Source organism: Myotis myotis, unplaced genomic scaffold (genome assembly GCF_014108235.1).
Source record: "Myotis myotis isolate mMyoMyo1 unplaced genomic scaffold, mMyoMyo1.p scaffold_m19_p_1, whole genome shotgun sequence".
Classification (NCBI taxonomy): Eukaryota; Metazoa; Chordata; class Mammalia; order Chiroptera; family Vespertilionidae; genus Myotis; species Myotis myotis.
In genome coordinates, this window is record NW_023416313.1 from 115,645,273 (window position 1) to 115,673,216 (window position 27,944).

A 27,944-nucleotide genomic window follows, 5' to 3' on the forward strand; every position below is an offset into this window, starting at 1 on the left:
GACTTAGTTTACATTAAATATTTTATTAGTATTTTACATTGTTTACATGTTGAAGTAATGTTTGACCCATTAAGTTAAATAAAATATTAAAAATTTATCACTTTTTGTTTTTAACATGTGTCTACTAGAAAATTTAAAATTACATATATGACTCAAATTTCTACTGGACAGCACTGATGTAATGCATCCACATTTTTTTACAGTCTTATAGTATTCCATTGTATAGCATACCATACTTTGTTTAACCAGTCATCTATTGATGCATATTTGAGTTGTTTTCAGTCTTCTACCATGAAAAATGCAGAAATACTTAACCTAGTCCAGTGATGGTGAACCTATGGCGGGTGTGTCAGAGGTGACATGCAAACTCATTTTTTTGGTTGGTTTTTCTTTGTTAAATGGCATTTAAATATATAAAATAAATATCAAAAATATGTCTTTGTTTTACTATGGTTGCAAATATAGAAAAATTTCTATATGTGACACGGCACCAGAGTTAAGTTAGGGTTTTTCAAAATGCTGACATGCCGAGCTCAAAAGGTTCGCCATCACTGACCTAGTCCATGCATCACTTCATACATATACAGGTTGATCTGTGAATGAATTCCCAGTATTGGGGTTGCTATACTAAAGAATAAATGCATTTGTACATTTGATATTGCCAAATTGCCCTCCATAAGAGCTGTACCATTTCCACTGCCCCAGCAAGGTGTTTGAGTGCCAACTCCCTATGTACTGCCGTTTTAAACTAGATCTACAGTTTTTTTATATAATAACTAGAGGCCCGGTGCACAATTCACACACCATTGAGGTCCCTCGGCCTGGCCTGCAGGATCAGGCCAAAACTGGCTCTCTGACATCCCCCAAGGGGTCCTGGATTGCGAGAGGGTACAGGCCAGGCCGTGACCCCACCAATGCACAATCGGGGCAGGGAGGGACACGAGAGGTTGGCTAGCCGGGGAGGGACTGCAGGAGGGCTCCAGGGCGTGTCCAGCCTGTCTCAGTCCCGATCGGCTGGACCCCAGCAGCAAGCTAACCTACTGGTCGGAGCATCTGCCCCCTGGTGGTCAGTGCACGTCATAGCAACTGGTCAAACGGTCAACTGTCTGCCCCTGGTGGTCAGTGCACATCATAGCAAGTGGTTGAATGGCCTTAGCATATCACTAGCATATTACGCTTTGATTGGTTGAACAGACGACCGGTCACTTAGCATATTAGACTTTTATTATATACGATAACCAAATCTCTCTTTGCTAATTCCAAGAGAGTTTTTTGTTTTGTTTTGTTTTTATATTTTATTGAGTTTTTACAGAGAGAAAGGGAGAGGGATAGAGAGTTAGAAACATCAATGAGAGAGAAACATCGATCAGCTGCCTCCTGCACACTCCCCCCCACTGGGGATGTGCCCGCAACCAAGGTACATGCCCTTGACCGGAATCGAACCTGGGATCTTTCAGTCCGCAGGCCGATGCTCTATCCACTGAGCCAAACCGGTTTCGGCCCAAGAGAGTTTTAAGAAGAAATCACAAATAGTTTGCCTAACTTCATTGTGTATTAAAAATAAGAAGTCACCCTAGCTGATTTGGTTCAGTGGATAGAGCATTGGCCTGTATACTGAAGATTCCCGGGTTCAATTCAGGTCACGGGCACATGCCCAGGTTGCAAGCTCCATCCCCAATAGTGGGTGTGCAGGAGCAGCCAATCAATGATTCTTTCTCATCATTGATGTTTCTCTCTCTCTCATTCTCCCTTCCTTTCCAAAATCAATAAGAATATTTTTTATAAAATTATTTTTTAAAAAGAAGAAAACGAACTATTGATGATGAAACTCTTAGAGTCAACACTTTACAATTGACTCTTCTTTCTAATGAAAATGTCAAGGTATTAACCCTACACTGTTTACCTGGGCTATAAATTTTTATCAAAGTTTTATCATAGTCAGATTTAGGAATGGAGATTTTGTTAGGGTTCCAATGGATAAAGGACAACATTTTCTTTTGTTTTCCAAGACTGAGAGATTTCCCGAGTTTCTACAGCAGCCGTCCCTGGGCTGGGTAGACTGACATTACCTGGTAGAAAGGCAGTGTGCGTGCAGGTTTTACATACTGTCAGAGTATCAGTTTCCTGTCAGTGTATTTGTTTTACTAAATGCTAACCATATTCAAACTTAACAGCCTGCTTAACTGAGGAAATCTTCTGACAACATAATTGGAGTTCATTAGCTGCCATAATCATTAGAGTCAATTCTATTTACTTTATTAATAAGCTACAGAAAAAGTTCATCTTTCCGTTAAGATCCAACTGTTGTCCAGCTTTCGAGACCTGTGTGCCCTCTACTACCCTTTGCCTTTTATGTTTGTTTTTCTCAGATTGAACTAAACACTCAGCATCTAATCTAAAATCAAATTGCTTCAACTTTCTGTTTATAGGAATCTGACAATAAGATTCTTATGAAGAGAAAACTCACTGTGTAGTTAGAATGTGTCAGATAAGTTAATAAATTAGCATAATGGAAATCCTTGGCTTTTAGGAACATAAACTCATCTTTTGGCAAATCCTAGAGGAACAGAAGAGTATTTATAGCTAGTCTGACCACAGACATTTACTACCTTTAATAGTTTGTTTTCAATATGGAAAGATCAAGAAAAGAAATAAAAGGTGAGACTATATGTGTTGATTGTGCAGGAAGAGCACTGGGGTACGGGGACATATGTATCAGGAGATCATCCTGGCAGTTGGGATACTAAGCCATCTCTGTGCACACATCTCTCTATATATAAGAGCCTAAGCGACGGAACAACCGGTCGACCAGTCGCTATGACACACACTGACCACCAGGGGGCAGATGCTCAATGCAGGAGCTGCCCCCTGATGGTCAGTGCACTCCCACAGCCAACCTCCCGCAGTCCCTCCCCCTGGCAGCCAACTTCCCAAGGTCCCTCCCCCTGGCCGGCCAACCTCCCGCAGCCCCAATCAGCCCCGATCGCCAGCCAGGCCGAGGGACCCCACCTGTGCACGAATTCATGCACTGGGCCTCTAGTTATAGATAAATAACCACACAGCTCTGCACTACAGCTACTCTTCACATCCCTTTCCCCTTTTATTGCTAATTTTGTTAATTGTTTTGTTTCAGGAAGGGTTTTCACTCATTGGTAGCAAGAACTGGTTGAAGATTGTGAGACGCATGGATTGTCTATTGTTTGGAACAACGATAAAGGCAAGATGCTGTGTGGCCAACTGTTTTTAAGCAAATGACCACACCCTTCTCATTTTCTATGTGCACATGGGGGATGTGGGAGTTTCTCACAGCAGGCGAGATGGTACTGGAATAATACACATGTTTAAGAACGGTTCGCATCATGAGCAGAACATGAAACAAAGACTGTAGAAAGGCAGAAGCCAGTTAGTAAGAGGATGTTACTGAGGAGTCAGGCCCTGTTTTGGAATTCAGTGGGTAAATAAATGCTGCTTTGGGGGGAAAAATAAAAGATATTGTTTTTTACTTTGGTTTATTGACTTTATCCTATATAATAAAAGGCTAATATGCAAATCAACCGAACGGCAGAATGACCAGTCTCTGTGATGCGCACTGATCACCGGGGGCAGATTCTCAACACAGGAGCTGCCCCCTGGTGGTTAGTGCTCTCCAACAGGGGGAGTGCTGCTCACCCAGAAGCCCTGAGCTGGGCTCACTGTTGGCGAGCACAGCGGCAGTGGCAGGAGTGCTAAGGATGTCTGCCTGCCGGCTTAGGCCCGCTTCCCATGGGGAGTGGGTCTAAGCCATCAGTCGGACATCCCCGAGGGCTCCCGGACTGCGAGAGGGCGCAGGCCAGGCTGAGGAACCCCCCACCCGAGTGCACGAATTTCGTGCACTGGGCCTCTAGTATATTAATGTTAAACCAACAGATTCTTCTTTTTGCCTTACCTGGCAAAATGTATCTTTGGTGTTTCTTGCCTTGGGTAACTCTAGTTAACCAGGTATTCTGTAATAAATGACGTTTGTTTAAATTGACAAAAGAAGTATTTTGAAATAAAATTTTCAATCTTTTAACAACAATTTAATATAACATAAATCCTGTGATAGTAAAGATTATATTTCTTTTCTCTCTGGCTGAAATAAATAGTTTGTATAAATTCTGCCTATTTGTACTTCCTTTGGTCCAGGAATTCTGATCAGAATGGTCCTGGCAGATTGGCTAACAGTTGACACATAATTCCTTTTTCCATTGATTTTTAGAGAGAATGAAAGGGAGGGAGGGGGAGAGACAGAGAGAAAAAAACACAAGCATCAATGTGAGAGACACATTAATGGGTTGCCTCTCTCAAGGCAGGGCAAGGAAGAACCTGTAACCCAGGTATATGCCCTTGATCAGGAATTGAACCCTAGACCTTTTGGTATACAAGCCAACATTCTAACCACTGAGCACACCAGCCAGGGTCCCCCCACCCGAGTGCACGAATTTCGTGCACTGGGCCTCTAGTATATTAGAGGCCCAGTGCCTCTTTCTAAAGGGACTTTGTTTCAAAGGAATAAACCCAAACCATTGTTCTCTTTACTTCTCACCCTAGTTAACTCGCTGAAGAATTTTTTTTATGATTTTGTCTAGTCTAGCTTTGGTTTCAAAGCAAAGGATCAAAGAAAAGCTTAGGTCCCTTTTCTGGTTAAGTCCTTTCTCTCTCCCCTGCCCTCCATTTCCTATAATAGAGTAATTCACTACTCAAGGTGGGGAAACTGCTCCATTTGGGGCTCTAGTGGTGATGGGAAACTTACAGATCTGAGTGACTAACCTAAAACCAGAGGGAAAACCCCATTGAGGCCTCTGATGCCTCCGTGACTCCTCCTGTGTGGTGCTAGCTGGGCCCTGTGCCTTCCATGTGCAGAGACTGGAATGTCAGTTGTACAGCCTGTGGCTTCAGGCTCCATGTGCAGAGTCAGAATATGGGGGAAACCTGACTTTCTTGTGAGTACACGAAGAGACACAAGTGTGAAGAGACAGCACTTATCCTTAACTTCTGTTTCTTTAAGGAGTCTGTATAAAAGAGGATTTTCTATTAGTTGTAATAACTTGAAATTAAGTGTTTGAAGTAGGGTGAGAACATTTAGCATGTAAGTCACCACTTAACATACACTAATAGTACCTTCGAGCTAATCGCATAGAAACGGAGACTAACCCTGGGCGGTTTGCTTAGCTTGCGGGTTTGATGCCGGTCAAGGGCATGTACCTCCATGGCAGGCTCAATCCCCAGCCCTAGTCTGGGTGCATGTGGGAGGCAACCAGTCGATGTGTCTCTCTCACATCGATGTTTCTCTCTGTCTCTCCCCCTCCCTTCCACTCTCTCTAAAAATAAGTTGGAAAAATACCCTTGGATGAGGATTAAAAAAAAAAAAAAAGAAACGGAGAGTATACATACCTCTTTCCCTCTGAGCAAAGGGAAGCACTCACTAGAAGACCCTACAGTAAATAAAAGTGATATGACAAGGGTCACTTAGAATATATTGGAATGTGTCTTTTTCCTATTTTTTCATTGTTGGGGGGGGTAATGGTTAACAGCTTACTTTTATACTTAGGGGGGAAATTACATGAATTAAAAAATGAAGAGAACCCAGCAATGGCAGTAAAGGGGTTGCAGGCCTATTCTGAATGTGACAGCTGACCATGCCAAGGGTTTTCTGTAACCTAAATTACAGGGCTTTGCTTCATGGCTTCATTTAAACATTTAAATAGTGGGATTGTGAAGTGGAGAATCACGGGATTTTTGCTTACAGGAATTTACTGAATTGGCTGATTGTGGTTACATTTTCCAGTTAGCAATGTGATTTATGGATTTAATCAATGGAAAGTGTTGTCACTAAGTTAGCATCTGAATGTCTTCCCAGAAGAAATTGAATAAAAGTTCACAATACAGACGATCCCATTTGGGGTGACTTTTATGTAAGTTGACTTCTCTAAAATGGGCAGATTAGACTAGAAAAGAGGAAACTTCTTCTCTTAAAATAATGGGTTTTTGTGGTTGCTATTGTTATAATATAATTTTTAAAAATATATATATTTTTATTGATTTTTTTACAGAGAGGAAGGGAGGGGGATGGAGAGTCAGAAACATCGATGAGAGAGAAACATTGATCAGCTGCCTCCTGCACACTCCCCACTGGGGATGTGCCTGCAACCAAGGTACATGCCCTTGACCAGAATCGAACCAGGGACCCTTCAGTCCACAGGCTGACGCTCTATCCACCGAGCCAAACGGGTTAGGCCTAATTTTTTAACTCACAATCAAATAAAGTTGATGTAGTTGTCAGATTCAAAAAATTTTAATTGCATTTCTCTCAAATTTGCTTATTTGCCAAGGGATGTAAGTCATATAGCAGATTAAAGGCAACATGTGATTCTGTGTGGTTTGAGGGTGGGTAAACTGGCCTCTGTAAAGATAAAGGATACTACAGATCACTGACATGGCACACATTAGCGTTTAGCATCAGTCTGTCTGTCCCATCCCCCAGTCTTGTTTTTCAGATTCATTGACTTGTTTAACATGGCATTTACCTGGTTTGTTCTTTTATATACTCAGCTTAAAATATTTTTTGTTGAGGAAGGAATATGCTGTATTATCTTCACTGATTTTTACTTCAGGAATTAAAAGCAATCTAATCTTTATTCCAAAGTAAGATAAGACATTGATCTTTTACTGCAGTCAGTAGATCACCTCCTGGTCTGTATGAGATAGGCTTTTCCATTTTCACTAATATCTGTTCCCTGAAGGAAATGAATTTTAGTAAGAGGAACAGCTCCCAAAAGTGGGTAGAAAACTGGTTATTAGTTTTTCAATAACAACATCAACAATCTAGGGTGAATGCTCCCTTGTCTGTACCTCTTTCCCTCTGAGCAAAGGGAAGCACTCACTAGAAGACCCTGCAGTAAGTAAAAGTACAGTGATATGACAAGGATCACTTAGAATAACTTTCTATTTGTCAAACAGAACAAGAGTCGCATGTTCCGGGTACAGTTCAGTGGCGAGTCCAAGCAGCAGGCGCTGGAGCACTGCGGCAGCTGTGTGCAAAGCCTGACCCAGTACATAACCGTGCAGGTGCCCGGCGGGAACAGCCGGGATCCTGGCCCACTGAGAGCAGGTGGAAGCAGCTGGGAGGGCTATGTGCCAAGCATCCCACTGCAGCACCCAGTAAGTAGGCCGGTGTTGGCTGTACAAGAAACCTGGCAGGTCATACTCTCTGAGGGCCAGAATGACAGTGGAATTTGTCAAATCCATCAGGTTTGCAGGTTAAAAAATACCTAATGTTGAGTGACATTTAAATCGAAGGTTGATTTTTCATTGTAGCTACCTATAATCCTAGCAATTAGACTGGGAGTGGTCCCAGCTGCATTCTGGGTGTCACTCTGGAACACTGGTAATCAGAGTGTGATCCATAGATCCCTCCCTGAGACCTTTTCGGGAATCCACAAAGTCCAAGTTTTCTTTGTAATAATATTAAGACATTATTTGCCCTTTTCACTTTGTCGGTATTTACATTAATGGGACAAAAGTATTGTGAGCAAAACTGTGGTCACCTTAGCACAAATCCAGGCAGTGTACCTAACTGCACCACATCTCTCCCGTCACTGGCAGTGAGCACACACACAGATGGGTGCATCCTACAGCACGACAGTTTCAAGGGACAGCACTTGTGTGACTGTGCAGGGAGTAAACTAGCCTTTCTTAGGGGAACACCATCATTGCTGGGTATATGGTGGACATTTTCTCAAAAATGATTAGAGTGAGCCTGTCATTTCAGGAAAACAATTGATTGTATTTATTAACAATGATAAAATAAGCTTTTCAGGTGAAAATTCGAGTTTTGGATAACTTAGGCATTTGAGCTTCACAGCTCCTAACCCAGAAGACATTTTTGTTGTTGTTATTAATGGGATTTCTTTTTATAATTGCATGACAAAGTACTTCAACATTTGGAAGATCTGTACAGTTCAGTGAACCAGTATTTTCCAAATGACCAAATGCATATAGTGCTAAAAAATCACGCATGGGTAAAGGATCTATTCGAAGTGCAAGATAGATCAGTGGGTTTTAGTATAACAGAACTCATTGCTGTGATTTCAGACTGTGTGTTGCAACTACTAGTAACCTTTAAGAAACTATCACTTGTTGAATTTTAGTGTCATATTAAAGAATGTCCACAATTATCTGAAAAGGCTATTTTAAAACATGTCTGCCTTTTCCATCTACATAACTATGTGAAGCCAGATTTTCTTCATGTACTTCAACCGAAGACACACGTGTCAGCAGACTGAAAGCAGACGTAGGCAGGTCCAGCTGTCTTCCAGAGCTAGACATTAATGAGGCTTGCAAAAATCATTAGTTTTGTTTTAGGAAATAGTTTTTTCATTTAAATGTTTTTAATATTAACAAACAATGCATTCATTATTTTTAAACAAGTTAATCAATATTTAAAACTGTTTTAATTGCTGACATAAACATTAGATGTAACTCAAACAAAAGCTGTTTGAGGGCCTGATTTTACTAGTAAGTGTGTAAAGCGATTGTGTGATCGAAAGCTTGAGCATCGCTGTTACAGACTTTCTCCCTGGAGAACACAGTCCCAGACGCTGTTGGAATAAGATCTACCTCCATTCTAGGGATGAAATTTCAGCTTCAAGCTTGGTTTTTTTCTTACTTTGAGAAATAATTTTGCAAACATGGCTTTCCAAAACTTTATCCTGTTAGTTCCCCTTAGACTCACTGGACTGAAACAATTCATTTCTGCTGGTTTATCACTAAATCCTTATCATTCATGATTTATCTAGGGTGAACATTTGTCAGCCTTTTCTTTAAGGACGTGCTGTATGACTTCCTCTCAGATATGTAGTTTACTGAGTCAGATTTTGGTTTAGAATTCTTTCCCTTTATTTGTTTCTGCATGATCTTTTCTGTGATGTTGTCAATGCTAAAACTGCTTTTCTCACAAACCGTGAATCTAGTTTCAAACATTGTGCCTCATGAGCTCCTGTTAAGAATCCCTTCCCTACAAATAGGATGGAGTGGTTTGTTATGAGGTGCTTTATTACTTATGATCCCTTGCCCTTTAAATAGATTTCCTTTTGTGTCAATAGATTTCATTGACCAGTCATTAAGAGTCAGATTACAGTACCCAGTGCATGGGCTATAACCAGAACCAAATAGGGTCCCAGAATTTGGGAACTATGTCTGGAATGCCTTATAAAAGTGATGAAGACAAATCAGGCTACACAATTATACTATATAATAAAAGAGTAATATGCAAATTAACCATCACTCCACGACAAAGATGACGGCGCCCATAGCAGCCAGAGCAGGATGCTGGTGGTGTCGCCCTGGTAACATGAGCCCAGCGTCTGCGCCCCGGCTGTGCTGAGGGAGAGAAGGGGCCTCTGGCCAGAGGCCAGGGTGAGGGACGCTGGCGTTGTTGCAGGCCGGGCTGAGGGACCGACCCCTCCCTCGTACATGAATTTCATGCACCAGGCCTCTAGTCTGAATATAAAGATAAAGCATCACTGTAACATGCAGTGACAGAAGCAGACTGGGCTGTGAGCCCCAGCAGCAGGAGACTCCAGGGCTCGGATTTTAAAGGCTGGTCCAAATATCTAGGTAGAAACATCCCCAAAGTGGCTGGAACCATTTCGTGTATTTCCTCAATTCTCTATTCGGGGACCTCTGAGCTGTCGTTTGGTGATCTGAGTAGATGACAGTACAATGCTGTGCAAAGACTATAGGTTTTGAAATAAAAATGAATCTAGGTTTGAATCATAGTTGCGTGATCTGATCTTATGTAAGTCACTGAAACTCATCTGTAAAATGGGAGAGTTGAAATGCTCTATCTATAGAAAGCACCTAGTATGCTACCTGTCAGTATCTAAATAACATTTCCATGATTACTATTATTGTTAGTACTCTTCCCTTTCAGACCTGCCTTCCTCTGTAAATGAACACATTAGCATCCTGGTCAGTTACCAAGGGTCAGCACTGAGTCAACAGGGTCGTGGTAAGATAGTCAGCTGCAGAGAAGGCAAGAGAAAGCCACGGGTCAGTTCAACAGAGTGCAGATCCTTGTAGCTTGCCTAAAGATGCCTGATTCATTGAGTCCCTTCACTTTTTGTTCCATTTTGATTTTAGTGATCTTTAGTTTCTATTTGTTCTTTCCTTCCTCTCTGTTCCTCAAAAGTTCTTGATGCTTCCAGTTCTACTTTCCTACTAACACCTACCAACTAGCAACAGTCAGCTTCCTTATGGGACAGGAAACAAAATTTGGCACCTCTGACTTCTGGCAGCCAGAACAAGCTGGTGATAGGCAGAGGTGCCTTCCAGAGAGGTCCTTGCTTTCTCTATGACACCACCAGCTCACACCTGCAGTGGGAACACCTGTCTGGAGATGAGCACTGCAACAGCCACAGGATCCAGAGCCAGAGCTGCAAACCTGTGGTTAGGAGGTTGGAGTGGAGGAGCTTGCATACATTCTTTTTTTTTTTTTTTTAATTAAATCTTTATTGTTCAGATTACTACATTTGTTCCTCTTTTTTCCCCCCATAGCTCCCCTCCACCCGTTTCCCCCCACCCCGCCCTCATCCCCCCCACTGTCCTCATCCATAGGTGCACAATTTTTGTTCAGTCTCTTCCCGCACCCCCACACCCCATTCCCCCGCCCCAAGAATAGTCAGTCCACTCCCTTTCTATGCCCCTGACTCTATTATACTCACCAGTTTATTCTTTTCATCAGACTATTTATTCACTTGATTTTTAGATTCACTTGTTGATAGATGTGTATTTGTTGTTCATAATTTGTATCTTTACCTTTTTCTTCTTCTTCCTCTTCTTAAAGGATACCTTTCAGCATTTCATATGATACTCGTTTGGTGGTGATAAACTCCTTTAGCTTTTTCTTATCTGTGAAGCTCTTTATCTGACCTTCAATTCTGAATGATAGCTTTGCTGGATAAAGTAATCTTGGTTGTAGGTTCTTGGCATTCATCACTTCGAATATTTCTTGCCACTCCCTTCTGGCCTGCAAAATTTCTGTTGAGAAATCAGCTGACAGTCATATGGGTACTCCCTTGTAGGTAACTGACTTTCTCTTGCTGCTTTTAAGATTCTCTCTTTGTCTTTTGCTCTTAGCATTTTAATTATGATGTGTCTTGGTGTGGTCCTCTTTGGATTCCTTTTGTTTGGGGTTCTCTGTGCTTCCTGGACTTGTAAGTCTATTTCTTTCACCAGGTAGGGGAAGTTTTCTGTCATTATTTCTTCAAATAGGTTTTCAATATCTTGCTCTCTCTCTTCTTCTGGCACCCCTATAATTCGGATGTTGGTATGCTTGAAGCTGTCCCAGAGGCTCCTTACACTATCTTCGTATGTTTGGATTCTTTTTTCATTTTGCTTTTCCGGTTGGGTGTTTTTTGCTTCTTCATATTTCAAATCTTTGACTTGATTCTTGTGATCCTCTAGTCTACTGTTGGGAGTCTGTATAATATTCTTTATTTCAGTCAGTGTATGCTTAATTTCTAGTTGGTCCTTTATCACAACCTCAAGGGTCTCATTAGATTTCTTGTAGATCTCATTAAGTTTATCAGCGGTTTGTAGAAAATTCTTGAAAAACCTTAAAAGTGTGGTTTTGAACTCTATATCCAGTAGTTTGCTTTCCTCCATTTCTGTCATTTGTGTCCTGTTTCTTTGTCTCCACATTTTTTATGCTTCCCTGTGTTGATAGAGTGGCTTTCTGTGCTAGGTGTCCTATAGGGCCCAGTGGCTCAGCCTCCCCAATTACCTGAGGTAGACATTCTTGGTGCACCCCCTTGTGGGCTTTGTGCACAGTCTTCTTGTAGTTAAGCCTTGACTGTTGTAGGTAACACTGGGAGGGATTGACCTCCAGGCCAATTGGCTGTGAGAATCAGCTGTGTCTGCAGTGGGAGAATTTCTGTGCTGGAGACACCCTTCCGGGGCAAGACTTGCTTCAGTGGGGCTTTGGTGCTCACTGACTCTGCCCCCTGAGTGTGTCCTTTATGGATCCAAGGAGCTGCAATCTGGATGGTCCCACTCTGACCACCAGGAACACTGGCTTCTGGATCTCTAAGGAGGTGCTAATCTAGCCTTTGCCTGAGGCTACCCAGCAGGAGCCAGCTGTGAAGCAATGCAAGTTGCCCTGGGGCCTTGGGCCAGCTGCAGTTTGTTAGGTAATTATCAGATTGCAAAGGGCCAGGCCTTTCATATGCAAAAGCCTCCGTGCACGGCTTGGGCGGGGCGGGGTCCCAGGGGATCAACAGGGCGGAGTGAGCAGTTATGGCTGCTCTCAGTCCTGCCCTCAGAGGCCCTGCTTCTCAGTGTCCCGGCAATCGCTGCAAGCACCTCCGAGAGAAAGCTGCTCTCGAGTTCCGACAGATGCCAGACAGTCCAGTTTCTCCCGTATGAGTCTGGGTCCCCAGAGACTCACCCGGAACTGGAGCTCAGAGCTTGAGACTCCCTCCTGATTGAAAAAGACAACCGTGTTCTCAGCCACCAGCCCTCTCTACATGCGCCTCTGTACCTCTGTATTTTACTTCTGCCCCGCACCTCCTGTGAATCTCGGTATGCTTTTCTCTTTCCTTCTAGTTGTAGAATTTCCACTCAGCCAGCCTTCCTGTAGTTCTGGATGATGTCCGTTCCGTCTTTTAGTTGTATTTTTGAAGTAGTTGTGCGAGGCAGCAATCTCTGGTGTTTATCTATGCCACCATCTTGGTTTTCTGGCTCTCGTACATTCTAGGTGGAAGCAGCCCTCACAGCTTGTTATGCCTACAGCCTCCTTCTCTATCTTATTCATGGTGTCTGCTTGGAGCACGTCCCGGTGTGCCACCCAAGAACTGCCCCTCACATAATAGCCTCCTAAAGAAATGACACACATTCTGGAACATTCCTACACTTCAGCCCAGCACACCCCCTCTACTTCACTCCCTCCACTTTGAGCTTAAGTCCTAAGCTTGGCTCCTTTGCCTCAGGCCCAGAAATTCCTGGGTTGCATTCTAACCACTGTTTTTCTTGTTAGGTTCTCAATGGGCATGGGGTTCTTAAGGGCTGGACCACTTCCTTGTTCTTTGTGGCTCCCTTCCCTTTATCACCAGGGTCTAAGAACCCATTCCCTCAGAATGTCTAAAATGAGATTTTTTTTTTAAGACCAGTTTTATTAAAAAAACATCATCTTGTAATTATGGAATTTTCCTGCAGCAAATATGTATTACCTAATGATTATTAGGTAACAAATCGTGATAATCCAAAGCTGGGCAACATCTACTGCCTTCCAGTACCAGCCTGTGGCCCTGGGTCCCGGACTGGGCTTCTGCAGACAGAACACAGTGGTGTCAGACAGACACTGAGGAACCCCAGGTACAGGGCAGGGGCCTCTGATTTAAACTCTGTGCATACACCCCTACTGTGGTAAGTCAAGTAGCAGCCACCTGAAAGCAGGACAAACTACAGCAACAGTGATTTCTCCTGATTTTTTTTCTCTGAACATGAATTCATGTGTTTCCACTTCTTTAATGGCCTGTGGTGTTCATGAGTGTGTTCAGCTAAGCTGGCAGTTGTCTCATTGCAGTCACACCGGCGGCTGGAGCAGCAGCAGTGTGCCCCAGGAGGAAGGACCTCAGTGACCCAGTTAGCTCAGGTACAGCCTATTCCCATGTTCAGTTTTCTTGCCATGAAAACAGTGATCCTGAACATTTGAGTCCCTCTGTCCACTCCCTTGTTCTAGAACACTAACCTGAAGTGTTACTATGGAAGAGGTTAGAGACAGACCCAGGTCATGTCTGTCTACCCTGTTGTGAGATTACCATGATGGCACATACTGAAGAGCTGCTCTCCTAAGGAAACACAGGAGTGGCCTACAGTGCTGGACTTTAAATGTGTGATAAAGAATTTACCACTTTCCCAAAAAGAGAAATAAAGGGAAGAATTTGGGGAACTGTTTTAAGACAAATATCAATATGAATTTGTAGACAAATCATTGATGATTTCTGTATAAATTTTCAGTGCTAAGATTTCAGCTAGTATGTGTGGAAATCAGGAGGATTCAACTTTTCCCACACACTTCCCCTCTCCCTTTGCAGTTCACTATGACCGGGGTCCTAAACCTGTTCCTTGGCCTCATTACCTGGTGTGTGCTCTGCTGGGAGCTCCCTGGGAACTGTCTGCTCACTGCAGTCCCAGCTGCGGTCCCAGCTGCAGGCTCTCAGGCCAACAGCTTACACTTTTCACAGAATTCTACATGGAATTTGTCAATATTCAAGGATGAATTTTCTTGTTAATGTATCAAACTGTTCTAAAAGTGGTATAAAAAAGAAAGTATGAGTTTTTTTCCCACCTGGCTTACCACTAATTCAAAATAAATGGACAACCATAGAATAAAAAACTTTAGTAGTCTCTCTGACAGGAAAATGTAAAAGCCTCTTTGTCCAGCAGGAGGGCAGACTTCACGGTGCTGTTTGTAACCTCATATTCGCATTGGGGTTAATAGTTAATTGAATCAAAGTGGCTAAGGATGGTAGAGGCACAAAAACGAATGGAACAAGGCAGGGTGTGATATCCTTATTTAGGAAATATCACCTGCTATAAAAAGGGTAACCTTATCCCAGTTTATTTACATAGTAGAGAAGAACCATGTACAAACCAGAAAAAACACCAGAGTGGGAGTTCAGATATGCTTCTTGTTCGCTCTCACCTTCTAGACAAGTCTTTCTAAGAATGTAAGTTGATAAAACTTTTTGGAAAGCAACTTAGCAATATAGATCAAATTTTATGCCATATCTATTACCTATAATTATATTTCTGCTACCCAAACATACATGTAAGGATGCTGTTCACAGTGTTGCTTGTAGTAACAAAACTGGAAACTACATAAATGTTCACTTCCAGGATATTGAGTGGTTAAAGTGTGAAATAACCACAGATGTGACAAAAATGCAGTCGACAGAATTGATGTATAAATATCCCTACCTATTGACATTGGAAAGATAATCATAGTACATTACATTTTTTAAAAGGCTACAAAAGCATCATGTATGACTTGATTTTTGTAGTAAACACTCACACACAATATGGAAGGAGATAAACTAACATGCTAACAGTCGCTCTTCCTGGAGAACAGGTCTTCATGTTACTTTCATTTTTCTTCTTTCTACTGTCAGGTAGTCTGCAAAGCTAGTTTCAATTTAGAAAAATAAATTTCTATTATAGATAGTTCCTAGAGAAGTGTCAGTTGATGCATACACACCAAACCTTCCCATCCATAGAAAAGGCATAAAACCACCTACTTAACTAAATTCATGTGAGGAGGAAAGGAGATGTAGGTGGACCCCAAGGTGGTGCCGCCATCATTAGGTCAGTGGTGCCCAATCTTCTAAACTGCCAAGTACAGTCAGACTTTTATTTAAACTCTCCTAATTTAAATATTAGCAACCTATTTACTCAACTGGTTTTAAAACACTGCAAGTTACCAAAAAAGATGTACAGATGGAAAATAGGCATATAAAGAAAGTGCTCGACATGATATGATTTCATTTATCTAAGGTATGGAGAATACAGATCAGTGTTTGCTGGGCGGTGGGGCTAAGGGTTTGACAACAAAGGTAGTAGTATGAAGGGATTTGGGACGGGGACGGGGGGGGGGGGGGGGCGGGGGGGGTAATGGAAATGTTCTGTGTCTTGACTGCCCTCATAGTTATATGCCTTTCTGAGTTTGTCCAGCCTTGTGGTCAGGACCAGAAAGAGACATGGAACTTTTGGACGGTCAGTTTGTGGCCACTCTTTATTGCCTTCAGAACCTGTTTTCAAATGAACTGCTCTCACCCATTCCCCCAGAGTGAGGTGGGAATGACAAATTAAGCTAATGGAGTTCATTCACTGATAGGTTTCTTATCAATCCACATAAGGTTATCAGCACAGTATTCTTTATTAAAACATGGTCTTAAATTTGCAAATCATGCCATTAATATACTTCATATAGCCGAAACCGGTTTAGCTCAGTGGATAGAGCGTCGGCCTGCGGACTGAAGGGTCCCGGGTTCGGTTCCGGTCAAGGGCATGTACCTGGGTTGCGGGCATGTCCCCAGTGGGAGATGTGCAGGAGGCAGCTGATCGATGTTTCTCTCTCATCGATGTTTCTAACTCTCTGTCTCTCTCCCTTCCTCTCTGTAAAAAATCAATAAAATATATATAAAAAAAAAAAAAAATATATATATATATATATATATATATATATATACTTCATATAGCTAAGGATACAAGTTTATCTCACTTCTTATGTATATTAAGAAACATTAAGTAAAGGAACCCTGTAAAGCTAATTATAATTAACACTCATTTTTGGTGTGTATTTCCCTAGTCTTTCCTTAAGGCAGTTTTTCTGTTATTCACGCTGTTGCTTTCGCCTGTAATCTCTAATAAACTACTCTTCTGGAATCCCCATAGTCTCTCCTGGCGTCAGAGGAGCTGCCCCTTGTCCACAAACAATCTGCATGGAATGCTGAGGAGTTAGGCTCCTTTCTCCGTTTCTGCCTCATGGATCAGAATTTCCCAGCATTTGTGGAAGAGGTAGAAAAAGAACTAAAAAAACTGACGGGGTTGAGAAATTAATACTCTGTGTACATATAGAACTAAGAAACTTGAAAGCATTGAAAAATGCTTCCTCCTTAAGACTAGAATAAAGACTATTATTCCAAACATCTTTTATCAATGTTTTATTTTTAAAAACCGGTGAATCCACTTTTCTATACATCATTGCACATCAACAATTACACAAAACATGAGTACATGCACCTACGGTTACACACTGAGTGAGAGAACCCTACTGAGTGAGAAAAATCTACACTCAACCATTAAATCAATGTGAAAAAATACAGTGTTAACCCCAAAGTATAACTAGTTGCATAGAATACCATGCTAGAATATTTCAAGGTCACTGAAAACTAAAGATAAATTATAAAAGTTTGCCTTAATTAAATGTATAATAAGGTTCAACAGATCAGTGCAAAAGGATATAAGAATTTACATGATTCAGCAAACGGAAAAATAATCACTTAAAAAGCAATCATACATATATACTGAAATTCATTATGCCATTCAGTGGACTATTCCAGCTTCTTATTAGAATCATAGGTTAAGCCCTTAAAATTACAGATTTCAGTTTATATTACTCATCTTTTGTACCAGAACTGCACAATTTCCTCAACTGACAACATACAATAAGGAATATCAGCAGCTTAAAACTGAAACAAGCATTTATTTTGTATTTCTCCCACCCCCCAAAATATAAATATATATATTTATATACTGTATTTATTTGTAGGTTTTGCTGTACTTTACAAAAATGTTATCACTAGATGGCAGCAGTGCATTTTGCCAAATTAACAGTCGCAGTAAGTAAAAAATGGCGCATGCATGATCCGATCCTCAGAGGACCCTTTTCACTTCTATTTAAATACTCTAATAAAGGAAAAGGAAGCAACATTCACAGCACATCAAGCCCAAAATAGTTTACACCTTCTACACTGAAGCATTATTTGAAATGTACCTGCTAGGTCACCCTTACAGGAGAGGCTAAATAAGGCATGCTTTAGACAGTCGTCGTGGTGTTGCTCACTTAAATGGGAGAGAGCCAAAAAGGTCCAAGCAGAAAATTTAGCAGGTCATGTTGCCACCAGTTTCAGGAACCTAAAGATCTGTAAAAAAAAAAAAAAAAGTATTTGGAAATTAAAAACCTAACTTAAGAACTAAGTGCCACATAAAACAAGGCTTTGTTTCAAACAGCATGCTCAGGGATGCGGTGTGAAATTCTGATCTCCATGTGCCGGACAGGGAGGCACTGGGGCCAGCTGTCTCAGCTATGGGTCTTGCCTTGCCCTCAGAAGCATAGGGGGACTAACTGACCTCTGGGAATATCCCACCTCGAAAGATGACAATTTAATCTTTACCTCTTTTAAAAGATATAAGTAAACAGTAGCGCAAAGTGTTATTTTGAAGCATCATACATATTTTGAAATGGCATTTATATAAATATGTGAAACAATGCAGCTGAAAAACGGTCCTTTCCAGCTGCTACATAATGGGTTCCATCAGTTTGAGCTGCTCTGAAATGAACGAAAAGATCTTGCAGCATAGCACCAAATATTGAAGAATTTGTAACAAGGTCAACAGAGCCACGTTCATTTGAATATAATTTTTAAAACTTCTAAAGAAGGTCATACTTACATTATAAGTAGTACTTAATTTGTGTTTCTCTGGCGCAAGTTTTTATCTTTGTGATTGTTGGTAGAGTTGGTTTTCCTTTGGAGGAAAAATTATATTACAAGAGTTAAACTCAAAGTCAGTAGCAACCTTTGGAAAGTATAACACATGGAAATACAGGGACTCTTTCACTCACTGCCATCCCTGGTGTAAGGAAGTTCACTGCACAATGTTAGTACATAAAACTACTCCCTGGGTAAAGTGCCTACATATCTTCAGTTAATCGATCCTTTTGACTCTCAAGTTAAAGAATATACAGGTAACTTTCCCTGTGACTTACAAACTATAGTTACTATAAGGTTAGAATAAGTATTTTTTTCTCTATTGAGTGCCATTCTTTTCTCAAATGACAAATGACACTCAATTACAGAGGCAGCTCTGGGTCCTCTGGCACAACCTGGGGCACTGTTTGGTCTCCAACTCTAGGAAATTCTAATCCTGGATTGACCAAATCTGCAATTCCATGTTCTGGATACATGGAATTGTTAATGGATCCATATAGTATGGAACTTAAAGGCTCAGATATACTGGTCATTTTCCCCACAATATCAATTTAAGCATATGGGACATGCAGAATTTCAAACAGATGGTATTCTATTTTATATTGCTACTGAAATAGCCTGTCCATTAGCCACCTACATGTCAGCCTGCAGAGTCTTCCCTACAATCTACTCCACCGATTAAAACATGAATGCAAAATAATTCAATCAGATGCTAGTCACTCAATGCCCAATAAAGTACTTACATTGGCCCAGCTGGTTCGTCATCTACACAGGTGTTCAGTTTTTTTTAGAATCCATTGATAGACAGGAGAAGAAAGGAGAAAAGTGTGAGATTGTATATGGATTAACAGAACAACAAACGTCAAGTGGCAAAAACATAGCATTTATTCAAGGCCATTCCATCTGGAGGTGCAAAACACTCATGGAGTTATTATTTCTAAATTCAAGTTTTTAATGGCGGATATGTTGTTTCAATGGTTTTAGTTAACACTTTGAATGCTTGTCATGAAAAACTGCAACTATAGCGGACAGATAGGCTGCAATGTCATTGTACTCATCTTGTCCCCAAGTTCCAGTGGTTCACTCTTAAATAGATGAGAAGACAAACCAACATTTCAGTTGTAAAATCCTGCTGTTTGTTTTCTTATGGAGAACGCATGTACAATTTTAGCTCAGCCTACAATGTAGATGGATGTGTATGTTCAAGACAGTTAGCCACACATCCTCACTTCCCCAAAGGACACTGTTCCTGCTGCTTTGAGTCTGTAGTCTGGAGAATAAGATTGAGGAAGAGGAAGCCACAATAGTTCAGCCAGGGTCAGGCTGGGCTATGCCAAGTGTAGCAACAAGAGGATGTTCTGTGATACAGCAGGGAAGCTGAGTGGTGGTGACATTCCTCTGGACAAGACTTCAGATACAGATGGCTCACTCTTGTGCCCTGGCCAGAACCAGAACCCAAACCCAGATGAGCCAAAGATCTTTTTATTTTTTTTAATCAAAAGCTTCCATTATCTGAGTTTAGAAGCCTTCTTAAATTGGTATTTTATTATTCTGATTTATAAGTTTTTATTCCCTATTTCAACTAAGGGCAACTTGATCCCATGTAAGCAGGGCTATACATACATAGAATTTTTTTTAAAGGCCCACAAAGGGGAGGGAACAAGTAAGTGCTCTTAGTTTTACAAAAGTCGGACAGATTAAATGATTCAGAATGGTTTGGTTTCACTGAAGGCTTCTGGAAAAACTCTCAGCAGGATTCCACAAGGGGGCTTGGTGCACATGAAGCAGTTATGGAGATCACAGTCTCGGTGCAGGCGACCGCAGGAGCACACATCAGGAGGAATGTCTGTCAGAGGGAGACATTGCTCCACCTGTTCCTTTGAGGCAACGGAGAGGCAAAGCCACTGCCAGCACACAAAGTGACTGGAGCAAAAACAGATTTAAAAACAAAACAAAAAACTAACCACATACCAACAACTTATTAGCCAAAACCACAGGCTAGTGACACATCAGTGTCCACAGGATTCTACTACTGACAACAGTACTATCAAACAGATACAGAGAACAAACTAAGACTTAAGCACACTCCGACATCTGTGTGCTGTGTATGCAGTGAAGATATACAAAGACACACAAGTACTAACACACAAGCCCAGCCTAAATCCTCCCTCACCTGACACCCTAATGCTCTCAGCATCCCGGCCAAGCCAGCTCAGCTACATGCTAGGAACTAAGCACTCAGGGACTTAAAGGGAAAAGACACAGAAGCAAACTCAGAATATTTTTAGTGCTCTGGCTGTGAACCCAAAAATACAAAATTCTAAAGCAAGACAGCGATTCAAGAATACCTTCCATCTATCCCAACTTTAAAAGAAAAAGCAGGGGAGAGGGAATCGCAACAGCCAGGCTAATTCTTCTTAAAGCATGTCGCTGTCAGCACCAACCCCAGCAGTCACACCACAGCTTTTCTTTCTTTTGCAGAAGATATGCCCTGGCGTCTGAGGAACGTCCAGTCCATAACGTGCAAAGGGCTGCAGTAGGGATTGTAGCAACAGTGGCTCTAGTGTAGCCGCCATGCCTGCGAGTGGGAGCAGCTGTTGTTCACAGTCGTGTCTAAATCTCATTGGCCCCATCATCTCTCTCCCCCCAAATCCACTTTCACATTTACAAACAGCTTCGTGTCCCCTAGTTCCTGGACTGACAGCAGCACCACGCTCCCTTACAGGTCAGACAAAAAACAACTTGACCCTCACAGGGAAATCAGGAGAGGGGGGGGAAAAACAGAACTACAAAAAAAAAAAAAAAAAAGGTACAAAAATCAAAGTAAATGAGGATTTAAACAGCAAACTGAAATCCAAGTTAGTTGTGAAAGTGAATGAAGTAAACTTGAAGAAAAGTGTTAACATTATGAACTATGCACTGTATAGACTGAAGCGGAGATTAAACAAACTCCAAAAGCATGCATATCGCTCACTTACCACCATGTTTTAAGGGTTTGATGCAATTGAGGGGGGGAAAAAAAAGAAGTCATAGTAACCGACAAGTATCAACATACCCCCAAACCCTCAGGCCAAAAGACAGCTGCTTAAACAATGACTGTCCTCTCCATCTGGGTATTACAGCCACTAGCTAGATGAGAGAAAGAGGACTGGGGGAGAATGGAAACAAGATGCTTCTGGAATCCATCTTATGAGCGAAGTTCCTGGTGGAGCTGTTGCACACACTGATTTCTCTGCATCTGGTCTTCCCAACCAAATGCACTGTAGCCCTCACCCCTCTGACCCCACGTGCACCTCACAATGTAGAGATAACTGCCTGCCTAATAAGTAACAGATTACCTGATACAATATCACCTCCAAAAAGATGGCTTTAAAGTCAAAATGACCAAGAGTGGACTGTCTGGTCAAAGCTCCTTTTTCACTGCCTCTATCTCATGAAGGATGGGGTTTTATGGTTTCTAAACCCACTTTAATGCTGCCTGATCACAGCAGAATAGATTAACCAAATGAGATTAGTTACTTCCAATTTCCTTCCTTATGTGGTCCTATTGTATTTCCTCCATAAGGTAACTTGTTATTGATCCTAATGACCCTTAGTTAAGAGATAACGAATGTGTGTTCAACATGTTAAAGAGCTGCATCTCTTGCCCTGGCCAGTGTGGCATCCTCCCACACACTGAGAGGTTGCTGGTCAGGGCACATGCCTGGGTTGCAGGCTCAATCCCCAGTAGGGGACGCATAGGAGGCAGCCAATCACGCTTCTCTCTCCCCCTTCCCTCCTCTCTCTGTAAAATCAGTAATATATATATATATTACTTTTTTTTTTAAGCGTCACATTTTTTTCAACATGGTGAATCTTCATATGCTACCAAATGCTTTATCCAACTAATAGATTTTAGAGTTTGGTTATATCAGAGCCTCTAAAAATACGCCCCCCCCTCCCCCCCACCACCACCACCATCAAGCCTCTTCTCTATCATAACTTAAAGGAAGAGTCCCTTGAACTGACATAAAAATTATCCCCCTAATGTGGAAGTAGGAAACTCTTTGATAATAGCACTTTTCCTAAATTTCATTTGAGGTCACTGAAATATCCAATAAGCTGTAAGGTCCCCATGACTAAGCCAATCCATCCCATCTCTACAAGGGGTTGGGGAGGGATTTTGAAAGCACACACTAATATCTCTGGGTTCAGTCAGCAGGGAACCCACACAGAACATGTGCTCTAAGCATGTGTCCCACTATAAAGATGGATGGAAGGCTAGAGGAATGCTAGCTGGACCTAGTCTTTAGAGAATTACCATTTAACGTTTTCAGAGAACATAGTCAAGAGGTGAGTAAAGTGAAAAAACAAAGGCCTTATGTGGCTCCATGATTCACCTGTAACTGAAAACACTGAAGGTAAAAGGTGATTTGCAGATCATCCACCTATAAGACAACCAACTGCACCAATCCACAAAGAGACCATACAGGGATTTAGATGTGTTTCATTTATAAGATATCCTGAGTGTACTCCAGTACACAAAAACACGCCCCCCTTTTTTTTCTGCAAGCAGCTAAACGTTAACCTCAACATTTTCTATGTGAGAAATCTAAAGCAATACTTGCTTTTCTAGTGAAACATTTAAACTCTTAAGTTTAAATTTGTGTTTATATACTTCTGTATTACTTACTTAGTGCTTTTCTAATAATGAGTTAACAAGAACCCACAGACATGGCCTCCCTAGTAAATACTATGAGTTTTATATCAATTTTTGAGTATGAAAAAGTTTGGTGAGTCAGAATTAAATCATGGGTATATCTTGATAAGGAAGTACCTATCTGACAGAGAAAAAGCATGATGGGCTTATGAAAATTCCTTTTCATAATACAGTGGAACCTCGGTTCTCAAACTTAATTCATTCTGGAAAGCTGTTTGAGAAGAGATTTGTTAGAAAACTGTATCATTTTTTTCCCATAAGAAATAATGTAAATTGAATTAATCCATTCCAGACCCCCAAATGATTCTGTTTCAATTTTTCTTATATACAGTATATATCTAATGTACTGTTTAATCTATAAACAAATGCTTCTTCAATTTATGGAACCACCCCCTACTAGCCTTAACCAAATCACTTTCAACACACGTTCCAGGGGTGTCCTTCAGGTCAGCATGCAGCATCTCTGCTTTCTCACATTATTATTACCTCTGAAATGCTATCACCGGCAAGCTGCTTTTCACTTATCCAAATCAACAATTTTTCTACCTCTTCAATTGCTTATAAAAATTGCTTCATGAGCACTTCCACACCATTAGCAACAACAGTACTCTTGATGGCCTCTTTATGTTTTGAAATTGTGCTAATCCTCCGCTTCCCCAGCAACAAAAGCAAAAAAGAAAAAAAATATTTACAGCACAATTTTCTGAGATGTTAACAATAGCAGGTTCAGCGGTAAACTAACACACACTCCATTCTCTCTTTTGTGGCCTGAGACACACTTTTTGTCATGTTCATGTATCAACATGAGGTTGTCAGGTTGAGAATCAAATTGTTCGAGATGGGAATTGTTCGAGAACCGAGGTTTGACTGTAACATAAATAAGTCAACACAAAGCCAGATAAAAATTTATCTCTAAAACTCCAAATTTGTATTAGACATCATGTTGTTTTGAAATCATTCATTACAAAAAGGAGTGTATGCATATGTCTGTGTGTGAGTTGGCGGGAGGGGGACATAAGAGAAGAAAGCATATGCAGTGCGTCTGCTCTCACACAAATTGTATAGGAGTTGAGGGGAAACTGGCTAAAAAAGAAAAAGCCACAGCATCAGGAAAACTCACTGAGAACAATAAACTTTTTTTTTAATGATTACTTTCAGGACAGAAGAAGAAAAAGAGGGGCAAGGAGAAAACTATGGGATGGAAATGATGGAGCAAGGGCAGGGACATGGAGATGAACAATGGAGCCTGGACCACACTGGCTGTCAGGGAGGGAATGAAGAGAAGGCAAACACTGCAGTGATTCCAGCATCCCAGATTTTTTCACCCCAATTCAACAACAAAAAGTAAAATCTGCTTGCATTATTCTTCCAAGAGATTGGAGCAAGGAGGTTTTACTTTGCACTTACCCCGTAGTAATCTCTTAGGTAGGATTCATTCACTGTCTATAATAATTTAGCTTAAAAGAAGTAGTTTCCCTCCAAGAAGCCGTGCAGAAGATTTGCTGGCCACAGATGTCTCCTATAACAAACTGGCCCCATTTGAGTTCAACCACCATGGAGCTCTTCAAAAAAGAGCTGCTTCCCTGGGCAGGTGTAAGCACATGCCAGATCAAAATAATGCTACCCATTTCTCAAAACCAACCTGAAAGCCTTCCACATATGCTGGAGAGCAGCCTAGAAAAGAAGTGCTTCCACAGGAAGACTGGAACCTCTGCCCAGGCTGCGTGCTAAGCCAGTGTCACTCTGCCAAGAGAGTGGCAGCCAGCCTCATCTTAAAACTTTTTACCTGTCTTTTTCTAACTGACGTTTTGCTTCTCAACATTTCCAAAGGGAAGACTGATAATGGTGATACTTACTAACTCAAAAGCATTCTGAGGGGATTTAAAAAAGGCCTTTTTGGGAATGAGGCAAAAATGCTCCCAAAGAGCCAATGCTGAAACCATATAGTCAACTTGTCCCTAATTCTGCCTTGGGAGTCCTAATTTGTAGCAGAAGAAGAAAAATATAAAGGAAAAGCATAATACATATATGAAAACCCCAAGAAAACAACTGTATTTCATAGAACAGTTCTATGGACTTAGGAGAAGGAAGTAAAAATCCTTGGAACACTTATGTTGTCAGGTTTAGAATCAAATTGTTCGAGATGGGAATTGTTCGAGAACCTAACTCATTTATTTTTTACAAAGGCCTATCTGCTTCCAGCCTAAGTCTACCCCATCCCTCCATCTAGATAATTGCTGAATGTACATCTTGAGTCCACCTCGTTTTCCCATGTGCAATGCTAGTTTTAACAAAAAACCTTTCCACCAGCTTCACTCTAATACTCACTCTACTTAACGCAGGCAAAAAGAATTAGGAGTTGCTGAAACAAAAGGAAAAGAAGGGGAAATGGCTCTTGCTCTCAAACCTGTCCTTCCAAAGAGTTGGGATTCACTGCATTCCTTCAGGGCTGCATAGTCTGTGACATCACAGACTTCCCTTAGTGTTCTCCCCGACACACAGGGTGGGTGGTACAGTCCCACCACTGTTCAGCCACAGGACAGGGACACCTCTGTGGGGCAGGGAATAATACCACAGTGCACAAGCACAGGCCCAGGACAGTCGAATTAGAGCTAGCATCTTCACATCACTCAAAGTCAGCCTCCACTGAGCTTAAGTGCACACCCTTCTAGCCTAGTCAGTGACAGGCAAGTGGTGGTAATAGCTGGCTGGCCAATTAATTTGTTTTTACTGGTGATGCTATAGGGCAGGAAGGTGGGGATGAGAAGCCAGTGAGAAATCTGAAGAACTACTGATCCAAGTGTCCATCAGTAGTTTCCCCCAAATATAATCAATTGGGTTAGAAATAGAAACATGTATGACAAAAAACATACAAAAATGGCTCGGGACTTTCCTGATTCTAAGCCTGTCCAACAATCTAAGATTCTTTTTCTTTCCAATGCTTAACAATTCTCTACAGTTCTGCTGCTAAGATCAACCCTTCTCTGACCCTAGGCAGCTAGGGGGGTGCCGCCTCTGGTATGAACTCCAGGTGTTACTGCTTGGGGTGGGGGGGAGGCATCAGAAGCTCTCCATCATTCTAGTCTGTGAGGCACAGAAAAGTCAAACAGTAGGTGCTGGCTTTACCAGAATGTTGAAAATCTATTGAAAGAACCAACCAGGAGAACCAAAGGCTGGCTTGTTCCAATAGCTTTTCCTGAGAACAGTCCGACTAAATGTGGGCAGTGAGTGACCTACAGGGGCTACATCAGGCAACTATGTCACAACCAATTAGATACCTTAAATCTGCCTGAAAGGCCAGGTGGCCTGCGATCTTGGGGTGGCTTCTAGGCTTGACTTGAATTCTCCTCAAGCTCAATCTGCCTGATGATCTGTATTGAAGGAGGACAGAGCTGAACAAAAAAATTAACAGCTGCCCATTCCCCACATGGGGCCTAAAGGGCAGATAGGACTGGGGTCTGGAGAACACTCAAGTGGAAGGACAGAGGTAATATTAGAGCTCTAATTTTGGGAGTAGTGGATGAGAAACCAGTAAAAGAATTTTCCTTCTCTCCTTTTGGGATTGAATCCCAATATCCTTAGATACCACCCAACAAAACCACCTCAACATTATAGCTATTTTGTAGGGATGCTCTTACCGTCAGGAACTTCATCAGGCTTCTTTCTCTTCTCATACACAACAATGATCACCACAAGGATGATGATTTCAGCCAGGATTCCCAAGAAAGGCCAGAGTGGGGCCAGGTGGCTCCGTACCCTGAGGATGGTAACGACGGAGGCAGTGCCAATGGAGTTGGTGGCATTACATTCATACTCGCCAGGGTCCTCTGTGATCTGGAGGTTCACGATGCTTAGCTCAGTGTAATTTTCCTTGTTGATGATGAAGAAGCGGCCAGAATTATTGGCAATATCCTGCTCAGGGGCAAAAAAAGTGAGAATACACAAAGATGAAAATAAGTGACTTAGAATAAGAGATCCAAGAAAACTACGGGATTTGTCCAGAAACATGTTAAGAAATTGCTAAAATCAGTGTCTAGAAAAACTTGAAAGCATTTTATCTCAGCACTCCACTAAATTTAGGCCGTTCAAACAAAATGGTTTTCAAAGGCATTAACCTATGATATATAGCTTGACAGAAAGAGGAAGTACCAATGTTTGATTTTAAATGTTTTTCAAAATATAACAGATACTTAAGATTCTGTGGTCATGAGAACAGGAGATGAAAATACCCAATGAGGAAACCCCAAACTGCTCTGACCAAAGCTCAAAGGTCCTCCCACCAGGCACCAATAAAGAAAAATGGGCATTTCCTTGCTAGCACTGCAAAATTCTAAATGTTTTGTTGCTCTTTCAGAGCCTGCTCTGAAAAGACTAAATGCAGTATCTTCACCTCTCCATTGCTCATCCCCATCCCCTTATTAAAGGGTTTCTGAAATCTAGTCAGGTTAGTCCTTATCAACACCTAACATAACATTATTGAGAGGTCATAGAATGTGAAGAAAAATTGACTTTTTTAAAAAATCCTCATCCAAGGATATTTTTTTCCATTGATTTCTAGAGAGAGAGAAAGGGAAAGAGGAAGCGGGGGAGAGGAGAGAAAGAAACATCAACGTGAGGGAGACACACTGACTGGCTGCCTCCCACATGCGCCCCTGCAACCAAGATACGTATCCTTGACTGGAAATCGAACCCATGACCCTTTGGTCCACAGGCCAACGCTCTAACAACTGAGCCAAACCAGCCAGGACAGGGCTTAAAAGTTTTTAATAAACTAGATTTGATCCTTGGTTTTGTCACTAATTTACCTTGGTTAACAGGTAACCTTTCTGAAGAAATTGGATTTGATGGTCGCCAGGTCCTTCTGATTCTGAAGACTGATAATTAATAAGTATACCTGATAAGTATAGTGTTGGGCATACAAGGACTGGGAACAGGGGGAATGCATATGACATTCC

The 27,944-nt window shown here is 41.6% G+C and overlaps 2 protein-coding genes across 3 annotated transcripts in view; one reads left to right on the plus strand and one right to left on the minus strand.

The window, feature by feature from the left end:
- Positions 1-16,705, plus strand: part of REC114 (REC114 meiotic recombination protein) — a 175,889-nt gene extending 159,184 nt beyond the window's left edge. Inside the window, exons 4-7 of the mRNA XM_036333798.1 lie at positions 3,134-3,217; positions 6,979-7,179; positions 13,604-13,672; positions 16,474-16,705. Of these exons, the coding sequence (XP_036189691.1) occupies positions 3,134-3,217; positions 6,979-7,179; positions 13,604-13,672; positions 16,474-16,638 (519 nt within the window). The 3' untranslated portion in view covers positions 16,639-16,705. The remainder of the gene's footprint in view (positions 1-3,133; positions 3,218-6,978; positions 7,180-13,603; positions 13,673-16,473) is intronic.
- A 22-nt stretch (positions 16,706-16,727) lies between these two features.
- NPTN (neuroplastin) overlaps positions 16,728-27,944 on the minus strand; it is an 83,860-nt gene continuing 72,643 nt past the window's right edge. Inside the window, exons 6-9 of one of the 2 annotated variants that reach the window (XM_036348489.1) lie at positions 26,628-26,901; positions 19,034-19,043; positions 18,253-18,327; positions 16,728-17,723 (exon numbers count right to left, since the gene is read on the minus strand). In XM_036348489.1, coding sequence (XP_036204382.1) covers positions 18,267-18,327; positions 19,034-19,043; positions 26,628-26,901 — 345 coding nt within the window. In that variant the 3' untranslated portion in view covers positions 16,728-17,723; positions 18,253-18,266. Of the gene's footprint in view, positions 17,724-18,252; positions 18,328-19,033; positions 19,056-26,627; positions 26,902-27,944 lie in introns of both variants that reach the window. The other variant, XM_036348486.1, reaches the window with a different exon arrangement.